General features: G+C 49.3%; 1 protein-coding gene across 1 annotated transcript; it reads right to left on the bottom strand.

Moving 5' to 3' along the window:
- Positions 1-5,810: 5,810 nt before the first annotated feature.
- Positions 5,811-7,584, bottom strand: LOC102368891 (protein FAM170A-like). Its single transcript, XM_006029911.1, has 2 exons — positions 7,515-7,584; positions 5,811-6,532 (listed from the first exon to the last, which is right to left on the bottom strand). The coding sequence occupies exons 1-2, from the start codon at positions 7,582-7,584 to the stop codon at positions 5,811-5,813; spliced, it is 792 nt and encodes a 263-aa protein (XP_006029973.1).
- Between the last annotated feature and the right edge of the window lie 16,272 nt (positions 7,585-23,856).

Below are 23,856 nucleotides of genomic sequence, written 5' to 3'. Positions count from 1 at the left end.
AGACGACTGCATGTTGTGCCCCAAGTGACACGGGTGGCTCCACACCCAAGACATCTGGCACTACTCACCTCTGCCTTTGTTGAGTACCCACTTTGAATGAGTCAAGGTAGATATAGTCAGGTCTTTGGAACTGAGCACAATTGGGTGTTGTTTTATCTTTATGCTTATGAGCTGTACTATCTGGTACATAGAGGCAGCAGTGATCTGTAATGCCTTGATCTATACAGTGGTTATAGAATTGGTAAAAATATTCTCGTTGATGGATCTCCTGGGAAAATACTAACAGACCAGAGTATGGTCTTTATATCAAGGCTGTTGGAAAATATATGAGCCCTGTTAAATCTCTACCTGGTCAGAACTTCCATCTGCCACCCCTACACGGATGGTCTGGTAGAGGGATTTAACCAGATGTTTAAGGGGATGTTGAGAAAGTTTGTGGCAAGAGAACCCTGGAAATGGGATGTACTCCTGTTGTACTTGCTATTTGCTCTCTGGGAGATTCTCCAATCCTCCACAGGGTTCTCTCCTTTTGAACTTTTATATAGGAAGCAGCCCTAAGGTATATTGGATCTTCTTCATAAGATCTAGCAGGAACAGGGCATGAGGTCTCAAAATGTCAGCCAATACAGCCTCAGTCTATAAGAATAGCTGGACCCAGTGGGGCATTCACTGAAGAGAACCTCTGGACTGCACAGCAGACCCCAACAAATTACTATAATAAGAATGTATGACTCTGGGTCTGTCAGACCTATCCAGGTCTATCCTGGAATCCCCACCACTCCCTTGCCAATTTCCTCTGTATCAGAGCTGGTAAAGACTATTCACCAAATTATGGCTGACCTAAGACAGCTACATAAAACAGGTAAATAGGCAATACCAGGAAGATTCCCCCAGTTGTAGTAGGTCAAAAGGCCTGGCCATTAACAAGGAACTGACACACTGACCACCCTGAACAGAAGCTGGACCACCAACATCCTGGACCTTACACCATAACATGCCAAATTAGCCCCATAGCATTTGAACTTGCTCTCCCAGTGTTTCATGTATTTCTGTTAAAACCTTATGTAGAAGATCCCTTCCCAGAATGTCGCCATCCACCTCCACCCCCATACAAATACATGAGAAGTATCTTGTATGTGAAATCTTAGATTCCAAAAAGTCAAGAAGTAGACTTCTCTACTTCAGCCTGGGAAAGATGTAGCGCAGAAGAGAACCTGCATAAAATGTCCATATACCAGATAAAACACAGTCCTCCCACCATGCTCATCCAGACAAACCAGACACTAACGTGCCCAGGGGTTGCCATGAAAAAGGGGGCAGTGTTAGGACCTGTAGGACTCCAATCCAGGTCTTCTAGGCTCATGGACAAAGGCCTGGGCTGCAGCACCACCAAGCAGCTGGCTGGGTGCTGTACCAAGCCCAGCCTGGGCCCTCCCATGAGGTTCCTAATGGATAACCATGTGACCCAAGAAAAGCTATTGAAGCCATAGCCCCCTGATGGGAGGGCTAAAAAACTCTCCCACTTGCCCTGGGGCCTTGTCCTAGCAACAGTGTTTGTTGTCCTGGTATTTGGGACTCTTTTGCCTTGCTTCTATCTCCCTCCTACCTCATTTTCCTGTCTTGCTCCAGTCTAGCCTTTGACCCCTATACCTTGTTCCTACTCCCCTTATGGTGTGTTTTGAACCCTTTGGCTCCTGACTTCTGGCCTGGCCTGAACCCCTGGTATGACACCTTGAACTCAGACTGACACCTGCATCGTGATCCTTGGCTTCAGCTTCTGGCATGGTTGACCCTCTGCTTCTGAACCCTGACCCCCCATGTCTGGGTCATACCCCTGACACCCAGGAGCTCATTCCAAGATAGGTCATTATGGGCCTTGTTCCAAACTGGGCCACCCAGGAGGTCATGCCAAATCTCGCTATAAGGGGGTCCTGCCAAGTCAGGCCCCTAGGGGGTTTATGCTGAGTCAAGGTGTCATCAGGGTGTCATGCAGAATCACAAAACTAGGGGGTTCATATTGTAGAGTTACACCACCTGGGAGTTTATGCCAAGTCGGATCATATTGGGGGAGGTCATGTAGAGTTGCCCCCTGGAGAGGTCCTGCTGAGGTAGGATACCTGTGCAGTTCTGCTAAGTCACGCTACTAGGTAGGTCATGCCAAGTGGGGCCACCCAGGAGGTCACGTGAAATGGGAGAACTAGGGAGCTCGTGCTAAGTTAGTCACTCAGCAGCTCATGCCATGTCAGTGAACTAGTGGGCTCATGTCAAGCCACACCCCTGGAAGGTTATGCTGTGTCAGGGCACCTGGAAGGTCATGGCAAGTGAAACCACCAAGTGGGCCATGACAAGTCAGGTCACACATATGATCATTCTGTGTCATGCCATTAGTGGGGGTCATGCTGAGTCATACTAATGGGGGGGTTATGCCCAGTCAGGCCACACGTGTGATTATTTTGTCACACCACAAGGGGGGGTCATGCTGAGACATCCCAGTTGGTCTGACATGCTGAGTTAGAGCACCCAGGAGGTCATGCCAGGTTGGGCCACGTACATGCTCATGCTGAGTTAAGTCACACTAAATTAGGCAGGTAGTAGAGACATGCTATGTCAGGTCACACAGGTGGTCATACTGAGTCATTCCATTAGAAGGGGTCAGCCAAGTCAGACCGCTCAAGGAGTCATGCCATGTCAAGCTGCTAGAAAGCCTGCAGCCCCCTCTTCCTGCCTCTTTGGAAGTGGGCATCTTCCTTTCCTTTGCCGCACCCCATTCAGGCCCACCTCACTCTGGCAGCTCTTTCATGTTACCCCAGCCTAGGCCTCACGCCATTACAACTCCTCTGCCAAGTCCTCCTGGAGCTCCTCGTGGATGTAGAGATCTTGAAGGACAGCTGTCGTGGTGTGATGTGTCACTCTCACTTCCCTGGCTGTTCCTCTTTGTCCCTCTTTCATACCAGCTGAGGAAGGGTCCATGTCTGTCTCTGTGGGCTGAATGGTGTTGGGGGAGGGAGAAGGATCCTGCTGTTTCCTTTCTATTTTGAAAGCAGTTGTGACTGTAATTCCAGCCCCTCATGCTTGGCTACAGAACCTGATCCACCTCTGCGGCTGTGCAGCTGCCTTGACAACCCTGGGGTGGCCCTTGCTTTACACACAGCCTCTGATGGTGGGTGGCACAGGCATCCTCCGCTGGTACCATGGGGGATGCTTGGCAGAAGCAACCACACTGGCTTGGCTGCCCAACACTGTGTGGTGGCCTGGGAGATGGAATCCAGTCTGTCCAGAGCCTGTGGGGCTGAACTCCATCTCCCAGGAGTGCTGGGGGATGCTGGGTAGAAGCAGCCCCGCCTGCCCACCTGGCATTGTGTGGCAGGCCCTGGGTGAGCTGCGCTCAGGCCCTGGCAGCTCCAGCTCCAGCCATTGTGCAGTGCCCAGCAGGTGGAGGCTGGAGTCTGTCTGTGGGCCACCACACTGTCCTGTTCCATCCTGCCATCAGGGTTCCTGGGAGCTGTGGGGTTCAGTGGGTGGGTGAGTGGCGGGGTGCATGCATGCACCAGGAGCCCTGATGGTGGGGTGGGACATGTGGAGGCCTATGGCCATGCTCCATCCCCTGCTCCGCAGCTGCGGGTGGTGTTGGCAGGCGCTGGCTCTGGGCTTGCAGAGGCATGCTACAGCACTGGGCAGTCTTATGGTTCTGCTCCCACTGCTGCTCTGGCACTGGCCCCAGCTGTGGGGAGCACACGTGTGTGTGTGTGTGTGTGTGTGTGCGCGCGCGCACGCGCCCATACACACATGCATGATTGTATGTGCAGCTGTCAACAACTCAACGAAACTCGTTAAGTGGCTCTCCAGCCCAAATAATCACCCACTCCTGTTCTAGCCCCCGCTGGGCTCTGAGTGTCACTGAGCACATAGAGCCAGTGCTCTGGGCTGTGCCAGCTGTTCACAGCTGTAGCAGGCACAGCCATACCAATCACAGGCAGGCAGGCAGGCAGCCTGAGGAGGCCCCGATGTCCCATGCCATTTAATCCGATGTGCTGATGGTGCAGGGAGCAGCAGGACTGGGTGGGAAAGTTCCCTCGCAAGGAATTGGGTTACTGGGAAACAGATCCTGCCTGGGCAGGTGCATCTCCCTGTCCCTTCTCTAGCCCACTATGTTGACCCCCTCCCTCAGATGCTCCACATCAATCCCATCCTGTTTCAGCCCCATCCCTCAGGCTTGCTGTTTCCCTCTTTTCTGCTACTTCCTCCTGCTAACCCAGGGGGACACTCCTACTTTCAGTCTCATCCCCAGCTTCCTGTGTTCTCTCTTCTGGTGGGGATACTCACATCATGGCATATGGCAGGTACAGCGGGCATGGCAGTAATAGGGTAACAGCTGTTCTGATGTGTGGCTTCATCCTCCCTGTCTGGCAGCAGCGCATCTGGCAGCAGCACAGTACAGGCCCATCTGTGCTATCTGTTGGGACAAGAAAGATTTGGGATTAGGGTGAATTTGACAAGGTGGGATCTCACGGCCCCTCTGAGACCTCATTTCCTCTAGCAATGGCTAGAATGCTCCACCATTCCCTTGCAGATAGGCTGCCCATTTTTAAGAGGTTTGGGGCTGCTCCTCAGAGAGCAGAGGGCTCTGCACCAATGGTAGGAGATCTACCAAGGTGTCTGCTTTGTGCTGTGGTCATGGGAAGGTCCCTGTGGTGGTGCTGGGCTGGGGCTGAGCTCCTGTGGCTGAAGAGCAGGATCAGGCTCTAAAACCTGTTTGCATCCTTCCAGCAATCTGCAGCTGCCTTTACAAGTGAACCTGGGCTGTAAGCTATGAGGAGGATCTGGGCACAAAGTCGGGGCATTGTCTCCACAACAGCCTACACTGGCACAGATCAGTGTGGCCCATACCTGGTCTTTCAGCTTCTACCTCCCATCCAACCCCTTCCAACCCTCCTCTCCCCTAATTCACACAGTGCCATGCTCCAAAGATGGATGTTCTCCAATAAGGCTGCTCTGGACTCATCCTATGCAGCTGCTTTCAGGCAGGCCTGAGCCTGAGGGCTGGAGGGCAGCAGTGCCAACAAGCCCTGTGTGACCCCCAGGAGTTTGCCAGCTCCTAAAGAGCAGCAACACTTAGCTTTGTCTGTATACGCACATCTCCATGGCTGTCTCGGTGCTCAAGGTGGACCTGGAGCTGTCTGTGTGATGGGGACACTTGGCCGTCAGAATCCCACACCGCTCCCTCTTGAGGGTGTTGTAGAGCGTTTTCCTCAGCCCTTTTCTTTGCCAATGGGCCAGCATCTGTGTGTGGTTTGGGATATTGGAATGAACCCTGTGTCCCTTTACAGGTTTCCACCTTCAGGGCAGTGAGCAAAGCCCCGTTCCTGTGGGGGATGCGAGGGCAGAGGGCTGGCAGGTGTCCTCAGGCCTTTTTTCTCCCCTGATTCTCTGGTGTGGTGCTGTCTGGGCTAGTAGGAAGAGCAATGCCAGGCCCTGCTCATGGGGCTTCCCTTACGTCTCTGCTCTGGGAGTGGCCAAGGGTGTCACTCGAGGGTCTGGCTTGTCTGGTAGGGCTGAGGAAGGAGAGTGGGCTAAAGAGGCCCAGCACAGCCTGGTGAATCTTCTGGGAAGACGGAGATGTGTGGCGCACTGGCTAGATTTGCTGGCCTAAATGCAGCTGGGAGGTGGTGATGGAGAATCAGGACAGAGTGAGGGCTTCCTCTGGGGTTGGAGGGTCTGGCCTATTGTGCAGCCTTGCAAGGGCTCTGTGCTTGTCCCACACACTTGCTGACCTCCCCCCTGCATCACTGCATCTGCTGCTCTGTGCAACTTCATCTCCTCCTCTGTGCTTTGTTCCTGGCTCTGAATGCTGCCATCACGCGATAGAAAACTCGGCAGCTGAAGCCCTCACGAAGGCCATGTTTCACATGATGGGTCAAAGCCTCCAAGCTGGGGAAGATTCGGCAACAGGCCAGGCACTGCAGGCCCTCCTGGGTGGGCAGGAAATCCTGTGGGGTGACAGTCACTGCCTCGCTGTCATCATTCTGGGCTGGTGCCTCCTCTCCTTGTCCTCTAGTGCTGTCCTCTGCCTCAGTGTCCTCATCACCTAGCTCAGACCTGGTGTGGTGGCTGCTCTGGTCCAAGCCAGCAAAGTCCTCTCCCACTGTATACTTGGCCTTATATATACGGGGCCGTTTCTTAATGGGACCAAAGCCAAACCTGGTCTCCCAGGCCATAGTGATGCCATTGACTGCTGTCACATGATAGTAATATAGGTGTTTCTCTTGTTCCTCCTCTTTGGTGTCTCTCACAACTGCTGACCTCTTCCTCTTCATGCCCCTGCCAGGTGGGTCACAGGGGCTCTTGGTGCACAGGTAATTGGTGGCCACAGGCTCCACAATGCGGGTAGAGGAGTGGCTTGTTACGGTACTCTGCCTGGCTTGTTCCTTGGGGGCAGCAGAGGCAGAGACGCCCTCTCCAGCTGCCTCCCCAGGGATGGGTGTTGCTGCACAGGCTTCCTGGTGACAGGGAGACTCCCTGGGTCTCTGTGAATCTGCGAACAAGAATGCAAGGCCCAGACTGATTGGCAGTGTTCAAAGGGAAACTGCCTCCTTCCTCCATGTTCTGGGCACAAAGGGGCATCTCTGGCAATGGGAAGGCAAACACTGACAGCTGAGAGCAGGGGGTGCCCACTCAGTGAGACCTGCCCAGCTGGGGCATCTGACACTTTCCTCAGGAAAAGACCCGGAGCCCCTCATTTGCGATGGTAGAAACTTGCCTGGACAGAGTCTTAGAAGTTATCTTGTAAGTCCCAGTGGTGTTGTGGCCCCTGGGGACACATGTCCCTGCCCTGACATCTAGGAGCCTGAGATTCATTCCCAGCAGAAGCAGGAGGAGCAGTCAGGGCCTGGCTGTGCCCATTTTCATCCTCTCGGGACTTAGAGCTCCTTGCTCCAAGAGGCCAGGACACCTCCATTTGCTATTTCTCCTTAGAGAGTTGATCCACAACTCAAATTTCTTATCCCCTTCTCTCCTTAAATCTCCCCTGGGGTCTCTTCCCCACCACCCATAAAGGCCTGTGTTTTCCCCTCTGGATGGTCTCTGGCTCTTTCCTGTTTAACCCATTTAGAGATCTCTGTCTTGCCTTCCTTTGAAACATTTCTGTCCCTACACTGTGCTCTGGGCAGTTGTATCACCCCTTCAGGGAAAGGGCTCTTGTTCTCCCTGAGCGCCCAGCTCCGTAAATCCCTTGGGCAAACTGAATTTTTGTAACTGGGCAAAATGAAGCATCAAATCGGGAAGTCAAAGTCAGCCCAAAACTTTCCACTTTGCTGCCACGGATTTTTTATTATAATTTTTAGTATCTCTCATAAACAAAGAAATATGTCATGTTTGGTCTTCAAACATAACTTCTAACAGCCAAATCAAAATACTTCTTTTAAACTGTTCCATTGTTTCTTTATTTCTGACACCAAGAACCTGCCAGCCCCACCTCTGAGTCTCCTCTTGCCACAGGTGATGTCCCTGCCACTCACCTGCCCCCTCCTGTTCAGCTCTGGGCTCCACCTCCCAGCCATCACCAGGAAGCCCCTGGCTTTGCTTCATGGTAAGCTCAGGGCACACTGGACAAGGCTGGTGCCTCTCAGGGTCCTTGACACCTTCCAGAGAGTCTGGCCCAGCACCAGCAGTCAGGCCAAGATATTACCAAGGAATAGGAGATGGCTCTGTGCTCGCACTAACTGCAGTAGCAAGAGGCTCCTGGCTGCCCTGCCTCAAGGTCTGTGGTCCAAACAGCACCTGGTTGTTAGGATACGAACAGCTTGGAAGGTTCTGAGTCGGGCGAGCTCATCACCGCCTGGGCGACATCACAGTTGCTTCTCGGCAACGCAGGGAGATCTGTTTTTTCTGATCCTGAGATGCTTGCAAGCCACTTACAGATATCAGCTCTTGCTTTTGCCAGTAGACCAGTCTCTGCTGCATTTTACTGGTGTGTGTTGGCAATCCCTTGATTTGAGGATGATCTCTACCACGGCTCATTGGTGGGTCTTGAGGTGATTTCCTTGAGCCACATATCCATACAAAGAAGTTGCAGGTTTTTCCACAGAGGAGAGTAGGCTACAGGCTAGGATTTCTCTCCTTTTCCTTCCTTCACTCTCTCTTCTTCGCTTTGAGGGCTAGATGCTTTATCTTGAAGTAGGCTGCCACTTGATTGAGGTTGTCGTGCCACTGAAGTCCGTTAGCAGTCAGTTCCTCCCAGCTCTTGATATCACCATCCAGATTCATAGATGCTAGGGTCGGAAGGGACCTCAACGGGTCATCGAGTCTGACCCCCTGCCCATGGCAGGAAAAAGTGCTGTGGTCTTGTGACCCCAGCCAGGTGCTTGTCCAGTCTCCTCTTGAAGACCCCCAAGGTAGGGGAGAGCACCACCTCCCTTGGAAGCCTGTTCCAGATTCTGGCAACCCTAACCATGAAGAAGTTATTCCTGATGTCCAACCTAAATCTACTCTCTATCAGCTTGTGGCTGTTGTTCATGGTTATTCCAAGGGGTGGCCTGGTAAACAGAGCATCTCCTATTCCCTACTGCTCCCCGTGGTGAATTTGTATAACTATTTTCCAACTATTTGGGTTGGTCTAATAAAAGATATCAAATTCACCCAAAGAACCTTGTCTGCCTATACTGCCACAAGATACCCACCTCAGCCTTCTCCTGCTGAGGCTGAAAAGGTCCAGGTCCCTTAGCCTTTCCTCATAGGGCCTTCCCTGAGGGCCTCTAACCATACAAGTGGCCCTCCTCTGGACCCTCTCAAGGATGTCCACGTCGCTCTTGAATTGCAGCACCCAGAATTGGATGCAGTACTCCAGCTGCGGCCTGACCAGTGCTGCATAGAGGGAAATCATCACCTCCCTGGACCTGTTCCTGATGTACCTACTAATGCATGACAAAGTGAAGTTAGCTCTGCTAATTAGTTTGTCACATTGTTGACTCATATTCATCTCGGACAACAACTCTAAGGTCTCTTTCTGCTGCTGAGAAGGTCATCCCCCAGCCTATAGATGTGCTGGTGATTTCTTCTCCCTTGGTGCAGCACCTTGCGCTTATCCTTGTTGAACTGCACCCTATTGTTTTCTGCCCACTTCTCTAACCTGTCCAGGTCCACCTAGATTCAGTTTCTTCCCATGAGTGTGTTTACTTCGCCCCATAGTTTTGTCTCATCTGCAAATTTGGACAGAGTGCTTTCCATGCCCTCATCCAGGTCACTGATGAAGATACTGAACAGGACTGAGCCTTGGGGGACCCCACTGCCCACGTCTTCCCAGGTTGATACCAACCCGTCCACCACCACTCTCTGGGTATGACCCTTAAGCCAATTTGCTACCCACATGACTGTGTAATTGTCTATGGCACAGCCGTTCAATTTGTTTATGAGAATGGGATGGGATACCATGTCGAATGCCTTCTTAAAGTTTACGTAGGTGACATCTACCTCAGCTCCTGCATCTAAGCATTTAATGACCTGGTCATAGAAAGAAACAAGGTTAGTCAGGCAGGATCTACCTGCTATGAACCCATGCTCATTGCCCTTCAGTATTATATTACCTGCTGGACTCCTACAAATGTGATCCTTGATAATTTTTTCAAGGGTTTTCCCAAGGACAGAGGTGAGACTAACCAGTCTATAGTTACCCAGATCTTCCTTCCTCCCCTTCTTGAAAATAGGGACCACAGTGGCCCTTTCCAGTCTGCTAGGACCTCACCTGAGCACCATGAGTGTTCAAACAGCTGTGCCAGTGGCTCTGCTATGACACTAGCTAGTTCTTTCATCACCCTTGGATGGAGCTCATTGGTCCTGCTGACTTAAACACATTCAGCCCCTCCAAGTGTCTCTGTACTAGGTCAGCACCGACAGTAGGTGGGATGGTATTCTTCCTGCTTCTATCTGTAATGCTTTTGGGAGATTTGTCTAGATCTGTGTTCAAGAATACCGAGGCAAAAAACTCATTGAAGAGCTCTGCTTTGTCCCTCCTATCTGTCCCCAACTGCCCTAGTCTAACCTGTAGGGGTCCTATGCTGCCCTGCACCTTCTTTTTTGCTCCCTATATACCTGAAGGACTTTTGTTGTCCCTAATTTTTGTTGCCAGCTTAAGTTCTAATGCTGCTTTGGTCTTTCTAATTGATTCCCTGCAAGTGCGAGCCAAAGAGGTATAAACCTCCTTGGTAGCTGCCACCTGCTTCCACAGCCTGTATGCCCTTTTTTTTTTGCCCTTAGGCTTTTCTGGATTTCCCTGCTTAGCCAAGAGGGCTTCTTGGCCCCTTTGCCCCCTTTTCTACTCAGTGGGATTGCCTCCTTCTGCATGCGCAGGATTGCTTCCGTGAGGAATGATGACCCTTCCTGGACCCCCATTTTGTCAATGCCCTTGAGCTTTAATGTCCCACTAACTAATCTCCTAAGCACACTGAAGTCCGCCTTTCTGAAATCTAGCACTTCTGCCCTGCTGGTTACTTTTCCCACCCTTTGCCAGATAGTGAATTCAATCAATTGATGGTCACTATCCCCTAGGTTACCTTGTACTTGCAGATCCCCCACCAGGTCGTCCCCTGTAGCCAATACCAAGGTCAGCAAGGTGTTCCCCCTAGTGGGATCGTATACCTCCTGAGTTAGGTGGAGGTCCTATATGCAGGTTAAGTACCTATGTGAGTGGTTAGTTCTGGCTGACTGATCCTCCCATCAGGTCAGGGTAGTTTAGGTTACCCATGAAAACCATATCTCTCGACCATACAGCCTCTGAGAGCTGCCTGGGGAATTCCAGGTCTAGCTTATCCTCCTGATGTGGTGGTCTATAGTACACCCCCACTACCAAGTCCCTTTCCCTCCAACCCTCTTGTATCCTAACCCACAGTACCTCAGTTTGGCCCTCATCTGATCCCATCTTGATTATAGAAGATGTATATTACTCCTTAACATAGAGAGCAACATGTCCCACCCCTTTTTCCCTACTCTATCCCATCTGTACAACCTATAACTTTCAGAGCCTACTGCCCAATCATGAGTAGGGTCCCACCAGGTTTCAGTTAGCCCAGCCAGGTCTAAGTTGTTGCTTGCAAGCAGGAGTGTGAGTTCCTTCTGCTTGTTCCCTAGGCAGTGAAGGGGGATGAGACAGGTCTGGAAGGAGTGTATTAGGATGATCAGGGGGTTGGCAAGGGAGTGACGGGGGATTGTTCACTTTGTAGTCTACATCTAAAAATGCTCAAAGTAGGATCATCCCTAACTAAACCATCCCAACCAAGTGTCAGTCAAACCTGGTCTTGAAAATGTCCAGGGATGGAGATTCCACAACCTCTCTACATAGCCTGTTCCAATGCTTGACCACCTTCATGGCAGCTAGGTAGGTGACCAAAGCCATAAGGCACTTAGTTTTTAAGAATAAAATAATCTGACTGGGCTCATTCCCAGAACTCTTAAAATTCTGTGGCCCAAAAGCTATTCAATAGCTAATGAAGTTTTTTACCAATATTTTGGAAACTAGAAAATTATCAGCTTTATTTAAGAGGACAAAAATAATAGTGATAGTAAAACCTGGTAAGGATCCCAATAAAGCTGAGAATTACCACCCAATAGCTTTATTAAGGGTAACTTACAAATTATTAGAAAGACTGACACATAATAGAATTTTTCAGACCATAAATGAACATATTCCCTCTGAGCAAGCAGGGTTTAGACCAGTGCTTCCCAAACTTTTCCTCAGCATGACCCCATTTCCTCAGTATGACTCCTCACTCCCAACCCCTGCGACCCCAACCCCTGCGACCCCATCCACTGATGTTGTGACCCCATCTGGGGTTGTGACCCACAGTTTGGGAATTGCTGGTTTACACCGAACAAAGGATGTTGCGATCAAATTATGACCCTGACTACCAATATAGAAAATGGCTCTGAAGAGTCACTAAAAACTGTAGCTGTCTTCCTTGATTTCTCAGCTGCATATGATACAGTCTGGAGACAAGGACTCATCGTTAAATTTTTGGACATCATACCTTGTCTTAAAATTGCTAATATATTAGACAACATGCTTAGCAATAGATGATTCTAGATTTTTTTTCTAACATTAAGAGAAAACATAAATTGAACAATGGACTCCTGCAGGGATCAGTCCTTGTGCCTCTGCTGTTTAATCTTTACATTCATGACCTCCGAGGCACTTCCTAAAGAAAATTCATATATGCTGATGACATCGCCCTGGTTACACAACAAGCTTGTTTCTCCAGAGCTGAAATAATACTCACATCTGATCTGAATACTTTAGATACCTACTTTAAACAATGGTGGGGGGATGTGAAACACTCATTCACTCAAGCACATGGTGCAGGGGCATGGTGTCCCATTGTGCTCTGCTCTACACTGCATGGGTGAACACGGAAAGGGTCTAGAAGTGAGTCGGAAGCAACATGGAGCATCAGTTCTGCATACCTGCTGACTGAGTGCTCTCAGTCTAACAGATGACCTGCCAGAAAGGGCTGGTCCCAGATACAGCAGGCCTGTGGCCAAGGGCTGGACAGGTGCAGCTTATGAAATTGGGAACTGTTCCCAAAATCCTCAGGCCCTAAAATGCCACAACTGAAACAGAAGGAATTTGCCATCACCATGACACCTTGCTCCAGTAGTTCAGGCCTGGCTCACACTCTCAAAGGGTAGGCTACGTATGGGTTAAATGTGGTACTGCCTTACTGAGACAGTCTGCTTCCTGTCAGCAGGCTGGGTAAAGTGATATGCAGGACAGCAGGTGCAGTTAATCCCTTTTGTTAGTAGAGTTAACCCTGGTGGCAAGAGCTAGACAGCTGTTAAACCACTTCAGCGCAGCACTTCCTCTTGCCTTTCCTCAGGCCAGGCCTGGAGAAGACCTCAAGGGCAGTGATGGGATGCAGTTCTCTCTCCCATCAGCAGACAAGGGGTAGCTCTGGTTACACACTGTTCAGCATGACTCGCCTTGTCCATATAATGGGCTGCAGGTGGTAAATATTATTCTAGTTATTACTGTGCCCTGCTGCAGAGCAGACAAGGCCTTCAGAAGCTAGTGATAGTTGACTGGGATGGGGAGAAACTGTCCCCTGTATAGACAAAACTGAGACTCCCCCAGGGTCTTTGAGAAGCCAGCACAGGACACTGCAGACCTGAGGCAGATCTCAGCTGGTACACTGGAGACAAAGGACTTTGCCTCAGGTTGCTTGTCCCTAATCCCAGAGCTACTTTCATGGGGTCTTGCCAAGGGGCCCCTTTATGACAGGAGCAGAACCAAATTGCTGAGGCAAGAGCCCCAGGACCTCAGGACAGCACATATTTGAGTAGCTGGGCATGTGCTTATTAGCACTATCTGGTATGGCACTGAGCAATGCAGCCAGGCACCAAATGGTGCAGGTTTTCTCAGTCTTTCCTGACTCACCTCATGAAAGTGATGATGCTGGTAGCAAGCAAGACATGCCTGTGCTGATCCAAGGGATCCAGGTGCCCAACTGGCCCCTGCACTTTGACCTGCCCTGGTTCCTAGGAGTGTAAAGTTCCACTCACACATCATTGCCTGAAGGCTGCCATGATGACACTATCTAGGGTGCTGTAAGACAGCAGAGGGAGGCTGGGTGATGCAGCAGCTACAGCTAGTACTAGAGATCAGGGAGGAACCATTACTTGTTTCTCATGCACCAAGATGAAGGTGGCACCAACAAGCTGCACAGCAAACACCGGCCCAACCAGCACAAAGAAATGCAAGGCAAGAGGACTGGGGTCAGCATCTGGCCAGGGCCCTCAGGGCTCCCCTGCCTGGCTTACCAGGGCCTGTCTATACTATTGCAGCAGCAAGTTGTAGGGAAATTGGGGCTGAGCCTGCATCAGCCCCCATATCTGTAAGTTAGTCCAGACCTGAAACCTCACCAGTGAGGCTGCTCCAGGCTTGAGAAGCTTCCATGGGAAACTTCCAGGACTCAACATGCCTATGACTCGTGTGTGGGTCATGCTCAGCCCCATCCTCCTGGGACCTTCAACAGAATGGGCAAGCCTGTAGCATCCAGCACACTGGTGCCAGCTAGTCCAGCCCCAGGGGCAGGATTGCTTCCAAAGCTCCATTCCTCAAAGCTCTGCCCAAACCTAGCGATGAACACCCCAAGCAATAGAGGTCCCAGCCCTTCCCCAAGGATGCTGCTCAGCACATCTCCCTTCAAGCCTGCCTAAGATGTGGTACTGCCCTGTGTTCCTGCCCAAGCCCCCCTGCCCATACCCAATTATTCCTCCCCTCTTTTATAGTAGCTCCCCTCAACCCTGGCCTGAACCCACATCTGTATTAGGATGGTTTGCTGAAACAATTACCCTTTACAGGCAATGTAGCTCAGACAGTGCCATACAGGGTGACTGGTACAGATGAGAACCCACACCAGGCTCTCACTATAGTTAACTCAGCAGCAGTAACTCCCACAGTCTAAAGGAAGCCTGAGCCAGCAATGGTAGTGGCTGCCCAAACACCATGTCAAAAAGTGGTAAGAGCTATCAGCAAGTGAGTCTTTGATCCAACACAGCCCCCAGTTGGTGGCCCAGCCCTCCACCAAACTCCATGGAAGGAACACTTGTGCCCCTTTCTGTAGTAGGGATAACTACAGTGCACTGCTCCATTCACCTTTTCAAGGAGCCCTTCCACTCATCAGTAGCAGCAGAGCCTGGCTTTCCTTGATGGCTACAAAGGGGCTGATGAACCATGGCAAAGGTGGCATTGTCCCAAGTGCCTATGCCCTGGAGTCAGATGCACCAAGGAGCTAAGATAAAGTGGGGCTATACATTAGTTCAACCACCTATGACTGTGGCACAGAGCCTCAGACTATACAACACCTGCTGCAATGCCAGCTGCTTGAAGGCACATGCACAGTGAAAGACCTCACAAAGTACAATAAACGAGCAGAAGTATGTGTAACAAAGTGGTCAAATGTGATGCAGAGACAAGAAAAGAAGAAGCAGGTCTGCAAGAGAGCTGTGACCCTTACATACCCTGGAAGTAGGGTCTTGTGATCACTGATCCATGTAATAAGCAACACACTGGTCCAGCCACCAGCCTTCCCCACTGGCCTACATGGAGCTGTTTAGGGCCAAAAGTCCCCATACCCCAGCTGCCTGGCTCTGAACAGGGGTCACAGCACCTACGCTGCTGGGGCCTTTCTCTGGAACGAGGGTAGAGAACAAGGCTGCGACAGATACGCCAGGCTTCCTGGATCCCAAAGCCTGCTTGTAACCCAGACCCCAGGGGGCTGTCGCAAACACGCCAGGTGGACAGCAGGGTCAAATCCTGTCTCATATGGACTTTTGTGTGTAAAAATATATGTCTCTCTATATATAAGGTTATATATATCTACACTCCTAGTATCACACCACAAAGAAAAACCTTCACCCATTACAAAAACCACACCCGCACACCCGTACAAAGGCCCGCTGGCCACCCAAACCCGTTACAATATCCGCATTGTGTGCAATGCACACAAAACCAACAAGCAAATCCTGGTCCCTCAGACCAGGCAACACTTCCCTTCCATCCCCACCTGCCTTGCAGGGTCACATGGACTTGGAGTGAGGGAGAAATGCAACTTGCTCTGTAACCCATGTATCTTGCAGCCCCATTCAAAACCCTTTGGGGGTTCCGCATCACAAACATGGCAGGGCATCATCTGGGGAAAGCAGCAACTATGGACCTGAGAGCTGGGCAATGGAATAGGCAGAGGTGGGGATCCCCAGGCCTTGAGAAGAGCTTTGAGGCCCCTAAATCCAAAGGGGAAAGATCCCCCTCCTAGGTTAGTACCACCCACTCCTACTGTGTGACATCTCCCATTGCTGGGAAGGTTCAATCACTGCCCGGCAACAGGGTGTGGTGCCCCCTAATCCCAACAAGGAACCAATGTCCTAAGAGCATCTACCAGGGACTGCTGATGTGGCAGTAGTGACTCATCCTAAGAGCAAGAGAGAGGAAAAGACAAGGTTGATTCAGGTGGCCCAGGGGCCTCCCTACCTCTTAGGATAACCAAACGCTCTGATGAAGGAGGGAGGGACAAGTTACCCTGGGAGCACAGGGCTGCCCACACTGAGCAAAGGGGGCAGTAGGTTTAGGTGCTGCTCCAGTTGCAGCCTTGAGAGCTTGCCCCTATTTGTGGCATGCAAGTCACTCCTTTAGAGCAGGTGATGGCACTAACTTTTCCCTGGCTCTAGAGCACGTGGTAGTGTCCAGCCCCTCTCCTGCCTGTGCACAACCCCATAAAGAATAACTACCATGTGTATACTTACAAGCACCAGTGCACTGAACACGAACATGAGGTACTTCATGCAGCCCAGGACATTCATTCTGAAGCTGGAGGTGACGTCAAGGGCATGGACGGGACCAGAACAGACAGAGCCCCGCAGAGAGAGCTAGAGTAAGGATCAAAGCAGCTGCTATTCCCCTCTCTTACTAATGCAGTGCTGGATGGGCAACCACACCCCTTAGTGCTCTGGGCACTGGATTTGCAGTTTCAGGGTTTGCCCTATTTATCTTGACAGGAACAACACTTGGACCAAAAAGACCCCATGGGGACTGGGGTTTTTAGCCCAGTGATACTAGCAGGGGTCAATGGGAACTAGTATTCAGGACTCCTGGGTTCTATTCCTAGGTCTGTCTTTGACCCGCTGTGTAGCATATAGCCAATTACATGTTTTCTCTGAGCAGTTTCTCCACCTGGCAGGAATTAGGGGGGACAAACTGGGTATGAGCAGGACACTCTGAATGGCAGCCCCTGTTGTGTGGGGGTGTCAGCACCGAGATGTGCCAATGGGCTAAGGGTTAAATGAGCTACTTAGTTTGTATGGTGCAAGTGCTTAGGTCAGATCTGGATCCTCAAGCTGAACTTTTCTCTGTGCATCTTTCTCCTTAACAGAGATGGCTATTGCTGCTCTCCCTAGTAGGGCAGGTCAGGAAATCAAGGCTTAGTGTTGAGAAAACATGAATTTCTAAAACACTTTCTAACCCACGTGGAGACAAAACAACCCAAAATCCCACATTTTGGCAGAACAGAAAACCCAGAACATTTCTGATTAGAAACCCTAAAACCTGCTGTTAACCTGACAGGATTCAGCACAGCTACTTGGTGGTAGGCAGCAGTTAACTGTCAAGTGCTTCATGCATAAAGCTTGGTGCAATAATAAAGGAACTCCATTTGGACTGCAAGAATGGATCTTTATTAGAAGTGCCATGTGCTCTGTGCTGCTGCTTGCTGCTATGAAGTACGTGTGCTTGGAGCTGTTGTGAAATTCTCCAAGCATGTGGAGTGTCCCAGCTTAGTAGGTTGGCTGCAGAGCAGCTGTGTGGTTGAATTAGCAGGAAATGAGGCAGGTTTCTGATAGGGACCTGCAGGGTTTAATACCTGCTTGGCTGGAAAGGTTCTGTCACACATTTGTCTTTGGAAGTTCCTCAAAGCTTCCACAAAAGGTCCTTAGTACAATGAACTGGCAGATCCCACTGGAAAAAATGTTGCCTGATTTTTTCTAACCAGCTCCAGTCTCCAAGTCCTGTGCTCTAACAACCTGGTGGGGTCCAATGTTTCTGTCCCTGCCTATGAATGGCCTGCACAAAATTAATATGGGCCATAGATACTGAAATGCCTAGTGCAGTTCTGCTGCAAGAGCACAGAAGAAACAGACCCTAAGCACTGACCTACATCATTCTGGGGCAGCTTGGAGCTGTTTGTCTAGGCATTCAAGATGCTGAAGGAATGAAATAGGGATTGGAGACATTGGATTCTCTCTGGTTACCACTTTTCTTCTTATGTTATCCAGTCAGTCAGCAAAGAGGTTGAGTCACATAACCAACTTTGTACAATCTGAAAACTGGATCCTCCCACTCTAAGACCTGTGGTCTCAGAATCTACCTGGATTTCATCATCTTGTTCTCACAAGCCTTTATTGAGCCCTGTCTGGGCTGTTCCCATATAGGAGACCCAGCTTTGGGCATGGCCTAGTGCTGGCTACAGTTTGCTGCAGTATTGGTTCCAAAAACATCTTTTAAAAATCTGACCCTCACAGTTAGAAGCTTGAAAAAGTGACCTGGGTGTGAGCAACACTGCCTGAATCCATGATAGCCTAAAAAATGGTGGCTTAGTCCCCATTTATGAATACTAAGCTACTGCAGATTAGCTTTCCCTTATTTCAGGGTCTGAGAATAAACACAGGAAGTTATAATGCAGCAATAGAGGCCTTTTCCCCCACCGTAAGCTGCACTTAAGTTCATTTCTGCCGAGGAGGCATAGAAATGTCATGCAAAAGCCCTGAAAATAGAGTTAGCAAAAAACCACAACTATCAACTGGTTGACAGTGCAGTGGTAGTGATGCCCACTTTTTGCCCAATAGTCTAGGGTTATGGCACCTGATATGAGAACCAAGTTTTAAGTCCACCTTCTCCATGAAGGGATCTGAACCCTGACAATCCCAGGGCAGTGCCCTAGCCCCCAGGCCACACAAGGCTTGGAATAGCTGCTAGATGAGGGTAGGATACTAAACAGATTCCAGCCCTGACACGTTACTCATGCTGTGAGACTACAGTGGCTAGTGAAATGAGCTTCTGAATGCCATTCTTGGACTGTCTGAATTGCTCAGTTCCCTCAAGTCAACAAATACATACTCTGAGTGAAAAGGTCCCCAGCCAGCTTCTTCTCTTGGAAAAGAGATGAAAAATTGATGCTGAACAGAATCCATCATTGTGCTGGGAAATATTATATAGGGCAGAAAAAGAACATCATGTCTCTGCTGTTGTTCAAAAGAAGTAATTAAATAGTGCCCTAGAGATGCAGAAAGATGATCTGATCACAACAGAGCAAATGGTGAGTTTCAGTATTAATTATTGCTGGGTGGCTTGCTTAGTTAGCTTTTTGCAGCTTGTCTCATATAAGAAATTTTACTTCTGTGTGTGAAGCACTACTCTCAGGGAACTCCTCATGAATATTCAACGCAAAGATATTCCCTGGTAGTGCTTTGCTTAAGAAAAGACCTGCTATCCCCTTACAAGGCTTAGCATTCAGTGCGGAGCCAGGCAAAAACTAGCTGTACCAGCACATCTGTCCAGTGGGGCGGGGGCCTTGCAAACAACATGCATTTCCCACCTGGAGTGCTCCTGGCTGAACCTTGAGAGAGAAATTTCTCCCCCAGGGTTATATGTTCAGATTTTCCTCCCTGTCTTCCTGTACTCAGGAGGTGAAAGACTTGCATAAAGAGCCTTCTTTAGGTGTGGTATTCTCCAGCAAGTAGATGCACTTAAGAGTGTCCACCATTCTCTGGTTTGGCCCTGCGGCACCAGTGACAATACTTGAATCCAGATGACCTTAAGGAGGCCACCCTGGTTTCCTGGGAATGTTTTCTTCCCCTTTTTAATCTAACAGGCTACAAAAAATAAATTTGACTGACCTCAGGAATTGGAAGAGCCAAGTGACCTTAAAGGAGTTAGGAACATGAGCCACCAATGTGATGCTGTAGTTGGCAGAGCTAATCAAACTCTGGCATGCATCTACCAAGGCAAGGCTAAGGATGTCATCCTCCCTCTGTATTCTGCCTTGGTGAGACCGCAGCTGGAGTACTATGTCCAATTCTGGGCGCCACACTTCAGGAAGGATGGGGAGAAGCTCGAGAGACCAAAGGAGGGCCACACACATGATTAGAGGTCTAGAGAGCAGGTCATACAAGGAGAGACTGAAAGACCTGGGACTGCTCAACCTGGAGAAGACTCAGAGGGGACTTGGTGACAGCCTATCAGTATATCAAGGGTGTACATCAGGGCCTGGGGAAGCATCTGTACAACAAGGCCCCGCAGGGGTGGACAAAAAATAATCGCCACAAGCTGATTGAGGATCACTTCAGGTTAGACATAAGGAAAAACTTCTTTACAAGTTGAGTGCCAAGGGTTTGGAACAGGCTCCCCTGAGAGGGGCACAGTCACCCACCCTGGTGATCTTCAAAAAGCATCTTGACACCTATCTTGCTGAGGTCGTTTGATCCCAGCAGTCTTTCCTTCCCAAGTGCAGCAGGGGGTTGGACCTGATGATCTGTAAGGTCCCTTCCAGCCCTTAACAACAACTACGAACTTGTTGCTGTCTGTAAAGCACCAGTAAGTACCTCTGTTTCATGAGGAAGCTAATGCATGACAGCTGCAGTCTGCTCTTTGTGTTCTCAGCATGAGGCATAAAGAATAGCAGGCCATACAGGTCTGAATGACCAAAATCATGCCTGAGCTGGGGTGCATAAGGGAGATTCACTGCTACAGTGGAACATACAGACGGACAGTTACCCCAAGGAAAAACACCCCATTGCAGAATCTAATTCCTGGAGAGAATTCAGGGTTCAGAATCCTGAATGGAGATCAGCATCACTCTCCAGTGCCCAGTTAGGCACCTACATCTCTCAAAGGGGCAGAGATTAAACCCCACGTCTATCTGCAGCATTTCCTATTGGCTGGCTTAGGTAACTTCCCACTCAATGTCCTGGCTTTTTTGGTTTTGTTGTTAGGTGCCTAACTCTCTGGAGGCATCACATAAGTAGACTCATCATGTGACAGGGGCTGCATATGCCATGAGTCAGCTAGGCATCTACAAGTTATACACTGCAATGCTAAATACTGCAGTGCCTAAATCTTCCTTGTGATCTAGCTCTCTCTCATTTTGCTGCTCCCATTAACATCCAGTAGATGGCACCAGTAAAAAACAAATTCTTTGGGTTTTTTTTTCTTATGAGAGGTTGGTGGGTCTGGGTTTCTTTAAAATGTTTTATTCACTACTAGGATTATATGTCTGTATTAACCCAGGCTATCAACTAGAAACTCTTCCCTTTCAAGCAATGTCTTTGAATATTGTAAAGGCATGTGTCCATTTTCCTTATGTTATATAATTTATATAATTTCTGAAGTGTACCTAAAATCCTGGTTGCCATGGAACAGGGAACAGAGTGATTGCTTTCTGGGTAAAAGAGCAGAGAGGGAGTATTGTATTTTATTGTCATGCTGTAATTGGCATCTGTATTTCTTAGAGCTAAGCAGGACTCCTTCAGCTCATGGGGGCTGGTAAACAGTTGCCTTTGCTCGATGCCTAAGTGCTCTGACACTGAGAGCACCTTCATTATTCCTTTCAGGGAGATGTTGATTCAGTGGCAAGCTGAAAAATGCACACACCTCAATCACTGAGTGATATCTGATTGACTTAGTAACTTTCTTTTTCCTTCTTTGCCTCCATTGAGAACCTGCTGTACTTTTCATCTGAAGGGGTAAGGCCGAGGCATCAAACATGAACATTAACTTTGCAGCGCTCACCGGTATTGCCTGACCCAAGCCGAACTTTCCTATCCCTGCATTTAATGCCAGCCACCACTCCTGAAGCTGGGGTAGGCCCTGTTCAGAAAGGTGCTAAATGGGCCTTTGGCACTGGGGGACAAGATCTGGTCAGAATATCAGAGCAAGCACAACAGCTCCCTCATAGCAAATGGCAGCAAGACAGGCAGGTCCTTAAGCCAACTGAAGGTTTGCCATTAAGTTTACAACAGCAAGGACTACAAACCACACAGATACTCTGATTTAGCTACCCTCATGGGTTATGCCAGAGATTCAGCTAGCAAAGAAGACTGATTAGTCCCATTATACTTCAAGATACCTGCACCTCTGAGATATTATGTTAGTGGTTAGCTTTTCTGAGGCAACCCAGCCAGAAGCCTAAGGAATCTTCTGGAGTGTTAGATTACATCCACACACACATATTTTAGAGCTGTCCTTTTGCTGCACAGTGCGGGGTACACGGATGGTATTATACTGGACTCAGTGACACAAGAGGTTCCTTCTAGTCTTGAGACTTGTTTCCAGTAAAAATCTTGCATGCAAAAAAAAAAAAGCTGAATGCAGGCTAGCCTGCTCTCCTAACCAATGGGTTTGGTTCATATAGTGATGAGACAAAAGGGACTTCCTTGCCAATCAGGAGGCAAATTAGGGTGGGGCTGAAACTAAAACCTGCCAGGCAAGTGTTCCAGTCACTGTGGATTGCTGTCCCTCAAAAAGTAATACTGCACATTCTGCCCCCCCCTCCCAGAGACTTTATCTTTGTCTATTGTTTGTCTTCCTTTAAAATTGAGCTGTTTCTGTCTGTACACATATGCCTGCTCCTCATGTATGGGGACATAACCAGAGTTGCTCAACTAAGAAGCACTCAGGAAATATGTGATAGAAGCCACTCATCTTCTATTGCCAACCTGTAAATAATAAGTCTGAAGGGCCGGGCTGAAAGAACACGGTATCACCCAACAGCAAAGAGCAGAATAGAGAGAGATCAAAACTGGAACCAGTCACATTGGAGCCACCAGCACTGGTTTGATAGAGAGTCCCCTGTTGCAAGAGTGATGTCAACACGTGCCATTCTGGGCCCCAAAGCAGCTCTCTGCACTGGGGGAATACATTATGAAGGCCATAATCTCTCGGGTGAAAGCACTGCAGCCACCCTTTCTGTCTGGATCACTTGATATCTGATGTGTTGAGGCACATTTCAGCTTGCAAGGAACCAATTAGCAATGGTGGCAGGAGTGAAGCATTATAGTCTACGTGCATAAATTGAATGAAGATTTTCATATCAATACCTCTAGACATCTGTTTGATAGCAGGCAGGATGCAACGCACAACTGTCTTCCAAAATTATTTGAATGCATGCAGATAAAATTCTGGTCACATGACTGTGTTCATCAGAAGAAAAACCAGCTTAGTTTCAGCTAGACTTTTTATTTCCATGTGATCTGAACAACTATCTACAAGCTAAAGGACTTCCCTTTTCTTTCATTCTGTTATTGAATGTTATAACCTGCTCTCTGGACATTTCACCCGTCATCCAGGTGTAGCCATTAGCTGAGTAAGGCACAAGAAGCCTTTTCATGTCCATGAGATAATAGAGATTTTGAAATCTTTGAGCAGTGCCCATTTTCACTGCCAGTCACATTGGTAGAGAGCAACCGACAAGCAATCTTAGACTCGCTGATCACCGAAGCGCTTTTCAATTATGGAACAGAACATCTTTTCAGAAAGGGGCTTGAAAAACAATCTGGTTTCACCCCTACTGATGATCTGTCTATCATCAGAGGCGGTAGCCATCTGTGATCACAAGCAGTCTTTCAACAGGCTCATCTCCTGCACTGTCTGCAACACTGGTAGCTTCTCCAGCAAGTTTTAACTCAGTATTATATTTCTTGAAGCACTTGAGAAAGCCACTGAAATGTTACTAACCCAACAGTCCCAGTTCCTTAGCCAGTATCTCTGCCATTTCTGGTAACAGTGGCTTTTGCCCTGGAAGAAAAGGCGAACGGATGTGTCCAAACCACCTCAGAAGTGCTTCCCTAAGTCTGCATTGCTGCTAGCTCACAATTATTCTAACTTCTCGTGGTGGCTGAACAAGTCTTCCTTCACTCCCTGCCCTCTCCAGGTAACAGGTTTTAAACCCCCCTCCATGTGTGCACCCCAAACTCTCTCACAAGATCTTTGCATATAGTTATCGCTGCTTGTTTTCAAAGTGTCTTTTTTTGTGCACGCCGGCCTAACCTGGGCTGTATAAGCTCGCTCACCATTGTGACTAATGCTGTCAGGCACAGAGGCCCTTCGCACTAATGGCAACCGCGCAGCCCGGGTGCCTGTCGCGCAGGCGGAGGAGCGGGCGAGAGCCACGGCAGCCGCCCTGTCCGCACGGGGGGCAGAGGAAGCTCAAAACAAAAAAACCAAAAAATGCCACAAAACGTGTGACTGAGACCGGTGCGACGGCCCCGAGATGCTGGAGCCGGCTCCGCGGCTAGTTGGCAAGCGAGCGGCTCGGCCTGTCCTCGCCG

The sequence above is a fragment of the Alligator sinensis genome, unplaced genomic scaffold (assembly GCF_000455745.1).
Source record: "Alligator sinensis unplaced genomic scaffold, ASM45574v1 scaffold773_1, whole genome shotgun sequence".
Lineage (NCBI taxonomy): Eukaryota > Metazoa > Chordata > Crocodylia > Alligatoridae > Alligator > Alligator sinensis.
The sequence above is the reverse complement of the archived record's forward strand: the minus strand, read 5'-3'. Positions and strand labels throughout refer to the sequence as shown.

Bases quoted from the DNA above. Each gene is read 5' to 3' on its own strand.
- LOC102368891 (XM_006029911.1), bottom strand. From the start codon at position 7,584: ATGAAGCAAAGCCAGGGGCTTCCTGGTGATGGCTGGGAGGTGGAGCCC. The intron at 6,533-7,514 runs GTGAGTGGCAGG...TCTTGTTCGCAG, and splicing joins AGCTGAACAGGAGGGGGCAG to ATTCACAGAGACCCAGGGAG.